Source organism: Suncus etruscus, chromosome 5, assembly GCF_024139225.1.
Source record: "Suncus etruscus isolate mSunEtr1 chromosome 5, mSunEtr1.pri.cur, whole genome shotgun sequence".
NCBI classification, from domain to species: Eukaryota; Metazoa; Chordata; class Mammalia; order Eulipotyphla; family Soricidae; genus Suncus; species Suncus etruscus.
Genome location: NC_064852.1, coordinates 21,303,836 through 21,312,929, shown reverse-complemented (window position 1 = coordinate 21,312,929; position 9,094 = coordinate 21,303,836). Strand labels below are relative to the sequence as shown.

Here is a 9,094-nt window from a genome sequence, read left to right as displayed (position 1 = left end):
GCGAGTGAGCGTGTCTGGTCGGTGGTGGGCGTGTCTGTCTGGCAGGTGGGTGTGTTTGGTTGGTGGTGGGCATGTCTAATAGACAGACTGGGCGGGACCTGGCCGGGTGGCCATGGTAGGACTTTGCTGGCGGGCCCACAGGTCACCTGACTGGGGCAGCACGACCATCATGTCGTCCGAGAGCCCCACGGTCGGGTAGAAGTCCTGGAAGGCTTTCACGGCTTGCATGCTTGCGTTCTGGGTCCGGCCTGGGGCAGAGTGGGGGCCCCAGTCAAGCCAGAGGTTCTTGGAGGGGGGGATGAGAATGAGCTCTCTCTGCTCCGACATATTTCCTCACAGCTCTACCCCTGCCTCAGCCTTGGGGAGCCCCTGGTCCCTGCTGCCAGACCTCGGACATCCAAGCAGATCCTGGTCTCAGCTTTGGTGCAGGGAGAGTGTCAGACACGGGCCTGGCTTGAGCGGCTTCTCTGAGATCCCTTGAACCACTGCACAAAGAGACGCCCTCCCTCCTGGATCTCATTATCAAGTCAAGGTCAAGGGTAAGGAGAGAGAAGAGGAGGGCAGAGGAGAGGCGGGGGGGGGGGGACGACTTACTGTAGAGCTGCACCATGGTGCCCAGAACCCCCTCCAGTTCCTTGCAGATGTAGACCACGGCGAAAGAGTGGTAGTCCGTGTTCACCATGCGCACATCCAGGTAGCCTAGGGCTGCGAGGTGGGACCTTGGAGAGGCGGCCTCACCTACCTACCTACCTACCTCTGTCCCGGGGCTGTGAGTAGTGAGGTGAGGATGCAGGGAGGGAAGAGTTACGGTGTGCAGGGGAGGGGGGAAGTAGGGGAGAGCAAGGGCGGGAGACGGAGGGGGGCACAAGGGAGGCAGGGTGCAAGTCTCCAGGGAGGGCAGGGCAGCACCTGGTGGGGGACATTGCTAGATCCTTCGTTGGCTCCGGGGAGGTGGACGTACCGGGAACTCTGAAGTGCCCCTGTGAGCCCACCCTTAGGAAATCTGCGTCCTCTTGGTGACAGCCATCAGGTCTGCGGAGGGGAGAGAGGGCCTAGGACTCACTCTGGGGATCCCCAGTCGGCTCAGGCCCTGCCTTGACGCCAACAAACCACGCCCTGGCCCCGCCCTACTTTGGTTAGCCACGCCTCCTCAGTGACAGCCACCATCTAAACCCCGCCCACCTCCCCGCCCAGCTCCAAAAGTCACGCCACGCCACGCCCAACTTTTGCCAGTTGGGCATCTCCGAAGAGGCTCCGCCCCTCCCCTGCTCCTGGAGGTCCCTGTCCTGTGCCCCCCGCTGGGCTTTGGCAATTTTCTGCCCCTGACTATCTAAACCCGCCTACTCACAGTGGAAACTCCATGTGTACCCGGAGGTCGCCATCTGCCATAGCCTTCACGGCCCTGGTGGACATCAGCAGGCGGGCCTTCTTGTCTAGGAAGACCTTGCAGTCGGAGGCCATGGAGACCACGAACCAGAGACCTGAGAACTGCAGGTGGATACGATGACCAGGATCCCCCTGCCTGAACCCTGAACTCTAGTCCCCCTCTCCTGAGTCTGAGTCAGGCTGTGTCCTGCGAGACTGTCCCACCTTCAGTCGAGGTTGCCCGAACTCAGGCTCGTGACGACGGGCCATCGGGGAGTCACAGAGAGGGTCACTTGTCCTCATCACCCTCCAGTAGCCTCCAGTACCTTTTTGTTTGTTTGTTTGTTTTTGTGTCTTTGGGCCACACCCACCTGCGCTCAGGGGTTACTCCTGGCTCTGAGCTCAGAAATCGCCCATGGCAGGCTTGGGGGACCATATGGGATGCTGGGAATCGAACCCAGGTCCGTCCCAGATTGGCCTCATGCAAGGCAAACGCCGTACCCTGTGCTATCACTCCGGCCCCCTCCGGTACCTTTTGGGCATTGAAATCTGGCTGCAGCAGGACTTCTGGCCTAGCGGCAGTGGCCCAGAAGAGAAATAGGATCGGGCCCAGCAGAAAGGACATCATCCTGGCCAGTGGTCAGACCGCTGCTTCAGTCCCTGCTTTATAGCCCAGCCTACCCCGGCACCCCTAGGGCAGGTGGGAACAGAAGGTCCCAGAAAACTAGGGCCCCCTTTGTTCATTGTTTGGCACAATCCCTGGAGTGTTCCACCACCCTAGGTTCATTTCCTGAAGGGCTCCAGGGTGCTCAGAGCTCCCCTAACTCCTTCTGGGGAGGGTCACTCCCCAGAGCTGCTGGACAGGTCAGGCCCAGCACATAATCTCTAAGCAGACCAAGTGTGGTGATGGACTAGAAGGACCAAAGCTGAGATCTTTGTCACCTCCAGCTTCACCCAGGGGGCAGAGGCCTAAGTGGACCCAGTGTTCTAACCCCATCTTACACCTGCCCAGGAGTTCAGGATCACCCTTTGAACAGGAACAGAGATGGGACTTTCCCGTTCTGCTCCCACCAGCCCCCAGCTGGCCCCAGCAGGCTCCCCAAACAGGCTTGTGGGGACAAAGGATTAGGAATTAATTGCAGTCACTTTATCACCAGTTGCATAAGCATGGGGGGCTGAGGAGGGCTGGGGCTAACTGGGCTTCTCCAGCTAGCCTTTGGTTTCCACCTACAGTGTCCCAGACACCACGGAAGCAAATGGCCCCACGTGGAGGGCCAGCAACATAGTGCTTCTCGGGTGGACATAGGCACGGGGTGAAAGAAAGACTCTTAGGCCCCAGAAGATGGAGGAGAAGGGGGGTGACTACTTGTAGCAGGACAGCCCCTGAAGAGGTTGACTGATGGAGGGATGGAGAATGAGGCCCTTTTCTTCCAGCTCGGAGCACGTGTCTGCCACCCTGTCTAGCCCACGGTTCTGTGGTGAAACGGCGGGTAAACAGCTCGCAGACAATCAGGCTCGTGGAAATATTTGCTTTATTCGGATGGACAAAACTGAAGTCCAAAGACTCCGATTCAGTTCTAGCCAGCAAAAAGCCTCTCGCCTTCCACAGACCCTTGCTCTTATAGTCCAGAGTCAGGTCCCACCCAATGGTGGGATCAGATACCAACCAATGGTGGAAGCAGAATCAGGTCCTACCCTAGGGTGGGGGCAGAATGCCAGGTCACACCCTAGGGTAGGGCACAATCACCTAATCAGATTAGGGTGAGCAACATAGTAATCCCCCAAAATATTTACATACACAACAATTCCCCCTTTTGTTTTTAGTAAACAAACAATATTGTCTACAATTATTAAAAGAAAAATTAGTCAATAATAAAAGAGCGGCTGTTTGCATAAGCGCATCACAGGAAAATGTAAAGAAAAACTTCTAACCTAAGCACAGGGTGTCTAAAACCAGAAACATGTATCAAGGAATCAACTACAAGCTCCTGAGAAGATAAATCTAAGACGTACATAGATCTTTCGAAGAGACACCAGAAAGGTTGTGTAGCAGGCAAGAAGAAGCACCTTTTCTTTATTTGTTGTTGTTGTAGGTGGTGGTGGTGGTCGTTTTTGGGTCACACCTGGCAGTGCTCAGGAGTTACTCCTGACTCCACGTTCAGAAATCGCTCCTGGCAGATACCGGCATTTGAACCAATGACCTTCTGCATGAAAGGCCAATGCCTCGCCTCTATGCTATCTCTCCAGCTCCATTTTCATTCAAGTTCAGGTAGACCAGAAAGCCCATCTTTGAGGGCATTGAACTAGGCCTTTATTTCGAAGAAGTGGCACATACACCCTCTGCACAGTGGGGAGCCACTGCAATGATGATCAATAGGTATCTGAACTTAGTCCAAGTTCTTAATCCGGTCTGAAGTCCATAAGATGTCTGAAATTGATGTCGACTATTTATAGATGGGAGCTTAAGTCACAAACCAAAACAAAATGTTTAAGGCAGAGACCCTCCCTGTGTAAATAAACAACTTGAGGGCCCATCCAAAATGGATGGAACCTTCTATAAACCTAGTATTTTGCCTATGATGCGCCCACGCAAAAAACCCTGAGAACAGACAAAAATATCATTTGGGAAATTATAGACAATAATATATAACTCACAAACCTAAAGTCAAGAAAGCAAAACCTTAATGTAATACAACATCGATTCCTAATATTAAAAACTAAAATAGAAAAACATTAATTACGATAGTCAAAAGAAGCGTAGTACCAAACATAACTTCAAAGGATTACAGTTATAGGAAAAACAACAGATGTAATTTCTACAGAGTTCAATACCAATCTGTAAATATGAGGGGTCTGGAACTCCAAAAAGACCGGCAGAAGACACTTGATGGGTCTGGAAAAGCCGGTTGAAGCCTTGTACAGGAGATAACATCAAGCTGAATGAAGAAGGAAGGCCAGTACAGTCATCCATGTGTTGGGGCATCCCCAAGCGTTACATCATTACATCATAAGTTGGTTGGGCTTCCGTATTTCCTTTGGGATCGGTGCAATCTTGGGGTAGCCATTGTAGAAACGGTCAACAATAGCATTTTGTATGTGGATGGAAAACCAGAAATTCAGATAGCACAGTTTAACTGGGATCCAGAGACTGTGGGTCTTGTCCATGGATCTTTTCTCTGGTGTTACACTGTGACACAAATCCCAGGTGGCTTCATTTCCAACAAGTTTGCAGCATATATGGTGTAAAACTCCAACAGTCATGGATTTCTTCTTCCCGCCGAGATCAGGAAGCTTGTAGTTGTGGGTGAAGGAGATGGGTTGCACATGTGAAATCCTGAAAATTAAAATGTTAAGGACTAGGAAGAGAGAAGGAAGGATAAGGAAGACTAATTTGGGGAAGATAAAGTTAGGAAAAAGGAAACTATATACAAAATATGCAGAACAGACAGACACTAAACAAGACATACATACACAGACTTCACAAAAAATATGGCCATAACACTCACTCATACTAAAAAATATTTGTTGGAAAGGATCCAAAATAGAGCAAAAGAAAAGAGAATTCAGCTGAATCAATTAAAAGCTCCTTAAAATGTAATAGCCGGCAATTGTTTAGATAAATCATTTCAAATTCACAAAAAAAAATTTTTTTTTATGGTTTTGCCTAGCAGATCTGAAAGAGAATTTCATGCATAATACAAACATGGACAACTCTACTATACGTGTATATCAGTATATATACAAAGTTATTGTATAACAGTAACTTTATGATAATCAATCATAGGCAAGAAGCACTGTGAAGAAAGTCCACCTAAAATTATCATTATGTAAGCGTCTTAAAACCTAAATTGAGGGAAATAAAGCAATGATGTTAAAATAAAAAGAGTGAAAGTCGTTAAATGAGTATACCTAGAAAGAAAAACAACATTAACATGATGAGAAATTTCTCTTTCAGGTGAACCTTGACTAAATTAATTTGTAAAATTTCATGATTAACTGAGACCTAGAGCAATAATGAAATTAAGACATAAATCCATCCTACAAGGAAACACATTGGGGATTCATGATTTTCAATCTATATTCATTGATCATGCCTGTGGAAAGAATCCTAGAGCATTAATAGCAACTGATAAGGAAGTAAAATGATTATCTGGTGTTCATTGTAGATCTCTAAGAAGTATAAAACAGGATGTATGCTGCTGTGGATTTCACCAATGTATTAGGGACTTTTTTGATCTTCTTGTCATCAAAATTGATCCAGTGTTGTTTTGCAGCAATTTTACAGTATGAAGTACAGTGTCCATAGTGAACTTTACCATAATGGTTTGACACCGATGATAAGTTGTATTTCTTAATCTTGCTTTTATTCTCTGAAGTGAATTCCTCTAAATTGAGGTCTTCTAAAGGAAAATCTACATAAGTATGCAATTTTTTTATTTGTTTGCCATCCAAAGCAAAACGTTTCAAGTGTATTATAAGTACTGGTGGCAGTTTCCATAAGTACGTTTTCTTTGAAAAATCCCTTCTATTTTTGCAACTGTTGCACAGAACTTTGTTGTCATTTCTTAATTCTTCTTCTTTAAAAAATTCAGAGAGGCATTCCTGTAATGTACATTTATCTGTAGATGTAACAGCCAAAGACAAATGAACAAATGTCTCATAAACCTCAGACTTTTGGTGGCAAGTGAGACACTGGAGTATAGATTTGAATTGTCCTTGAAAGAGATCATAAATAATAGATTTATGAGCCTTTTGGTGTTCTGGACTAAATTGTTCATAATTTTCATTTCCCATGAGATGTGTAGTTTTGTCTGTCATTAGATTTACAATAAGCAAGTCCTGATATAATCCCTCTATTAGGAACATCAGTAGTTCGTGAGGATCCTGCTGATTGTGTCCAGCAAACTGGTCATTAAGTAAACCAATTGTTACTTTGAAGCTTTCAGGGTTAATATATCTATGAAATCCATTTCCCATGGTTTTGATGAGCCGACCAAATTCTTTGGCTAATTTACCTTCATGCCCCATCGGATTTTTCTTGTTAATATCCTTTTTATAATGATCTTTATAAAAATACTGAGTTAAGTCTGAAATATTATACAAGCATTGCAATATTGAGTTCATGTAGCAAGAGTTTCCTATATTTTGGAGCCCAGTTAAGACAGGTTCCTGTCTTTCCTTTTGCATCTCGGGGTGTAAGGGTTTATCACTACCATCAGTCTCACTCATTGTATGGTGTGTGACAGCTAAATCGTTCCCTGCCCCAGAGACCTTAGTAATATTACTGCTGTTAGTGTCTGAAGTATTCTGTTTTTTCTCTGAAGGGGAGTTTGTAGTCTGAACCTGATCATTTGTGCTAGCCCGATTTCTAACAAGACGTAATGGAACCCAAAATTTCTTGGGAGGGTCATCATTTATAGAAACATAGGCATAACCCCTTCCTCTTAGGAGAAGATAGCCAGCTATCCATTTTTCATCCTCCTTGATCCAAATAGGTTTATGGGTTGTTTCTTGTCTCTGAATATCTTCTTTAAAATGTCTTTCCGCTGCAGTGTAGCTTTCCCCTTGGGGTAAGTTAAAGTAATTTAGTGTGATAAGAGTCAAAGACAGCAAATCCGTTGGTGGTAAACCTCTTTTTCTATTTTTTTGCAATTGAGTTTTTAAGGTTCTGTGAGTCCTTTCTACAATGGCCTGTCCCCTACAATTGTAAGGAATTCCTCTGAGATGTCTTATCTGCCATTCCTTACAAAAAAATTCAAAAGTTTTGCTAACATAGGCTGGCCCATTATCAGTTTTTATAGAATATGGAATACCCATCACAGAGAAACATTGTAAAAGAAAACTACAAGCAGCCTTAGATTTTTGAGAAGACATGGGAATTGCCCACATAAACCGAGAATAAGTGTCCACCACAACATGAAGATAAGGTTTCCTTGGAAATAAATCTGTTTGAGTTATATCCATTTGCCAAAGTTCGTTAGACTGTAAGCCTCTTGGGTTTGCTCCTGCTATGTGAGTCTTTTTTGTTAACGGTGCACATACGTTGCAGTTTTCTATGATTTCTCTAGCTTGCCTCCATGGAATTTGGTAATTCACATGTAAATGGCGAGCATTTGTGTGTAGGGCTGAATGTTCCTCTATAGGTGGATTTAAATATAGGCATTGCTAGCAAGTCAGCAGTTTTATTTCCTTGAGCCATAGGTCTAATATGTGTGATGAAGATGGGCTCAGTTCGTTTTTGAAGAAGCTGCTGTAATTGTTTAAGTAAGTCCTGTATGATCGGGTTATTAGCATTAAGGGATGCAGTGGCTATCACATGACATAAATTTACCACATACAAAGAATCAGAAACTATATTCATGGCTTCAGATACATTTTCTAATAGGTAAATTAACGTTGCTAATTCAACTTTCTGTGCAGATTTATATTTGGTATCTATGGTCATATTAATGTTGTCTCCAGTTATTCCTCCTTTTCCATTTTGGGATCCATCAATGTAAAAAACCTTGGCATTGGGAATAGGGGAATCCCGAACAATTGAAGAAATAACAAACTGAGTTTTCTTTAAAAAGTCCCAAATTTTTCCTGCTGGATAATGGGAGGATATTTCTCCTGTGAAATCTGAGAGGGCCCTTTGTAGAGATTCATTAATTGGCAATATTGACTCAATTTCCTTTTTTGGTACTGGCAAAACTATTATATCTGGATCAAAACCTAGTAAAGATATAGATCTGAGTCTTGCCTTGATAATAATCTCTGAAATCAGTTGTAAGTAGGGGACAACTGAGTGAGGTTGTTTGTTATGTAAATACACCCATTCCAAAGGTCCTGACTGTTGCATCAAGGCCCCTGTGGGGGTTTCTATAGTAGGGAAGATTAACAGTAATACCTTTTCTCCTGGGATGAATCTTGAGAGAAACGATTTTTGTAATCTGCTCAAGAAGATGTCCAATTCATTTTTTGCAGCTGTTGTTAAATTTCTCGGGCTATCTAAAGCAGGATCACCCTCCAACGTTTTAAACAGATTAGATAACTCTGCATTTGGGATTCCTAGTGCAGGGCGGAGCCAATTTACGTCACCTAAAAGTCTCTGAAAATCATTAAGCGTTCTGAGGTTTTCTTTTTTGATAGAAAATTTTTGTGGACGTATAGACGTCCGGTCCAAAATAAAACCCAAATATTGATACGGTGGCATTATCTGTATTTTTTCTAAAGCTATTTTCAGTCCTGATGTTTGTAAACAGTCAGTAACATAAGAGTATAATTCCTGTAAATCTGTTTCGTTGTTCATTGTGAGCAAGATATCATCTGTATAATGAAATATCATGGCTTGAGGAAATTTTTCACGAGCAGGGCTCAAAACCTTATCTACAAAAAACTGACACATGGTTGGGGAATTCAGCATGCCTTGGGGGAGAACAGTCCATTGGAAACGTCTGCAGGGATGGGTATTATTGAGAGAAGGAACTGAGAATGCAAAACGTTTTTTATCATCTGGGTGGATAGGAATATGGTAGAAGCAGTCTTTCAGATCAATTATAATTAGTGGCCATTCCTTTGGAATAACTACAGGTGATGGTAAACCAGTCTGCAATTTGCCCATAGGTATCATGGATAAATTTATAGCTCTAAGATCCATCAAAAGTCTCCATTTACCGGATTTCTTTTTTATAGTGAATATAGGTGAATTCCATTGAGAAAAAGATGGTTCAATATGTCCTAAACTTAG

The 9,094-nt window shown here is 44.3% G+C and overlaps 1 protein-coding gene across 1 annotated transcript; it reads right to left on the bottom strand.

Moving 5' to 3' along the window:
• On the bottom strand, positions 1-2,230 carry LCN15 (lipocalin 15). Its single transcript, XM_049773726.1, has 5 exons — positions 1,898-2,230; positions 1,349-1,488; positions 962-1,032; positions 595-705; positions 1-248 (listed from the first exon to the last, which is right to left on the bottom strand). Exons 1-5 carry the CDS (start codon positions 1,991-1,993, stop codon positions 76-78), a joined length of 591 nt encoding a protein of 196 aa, XP_049629683.1. The 5' UTR covers positions 1,994-2,230; the 3' UTR covers positions 1-75.
• Between the last annotated feature and the right edge of the window lie 6,864 nt (positions 2,231-9,094).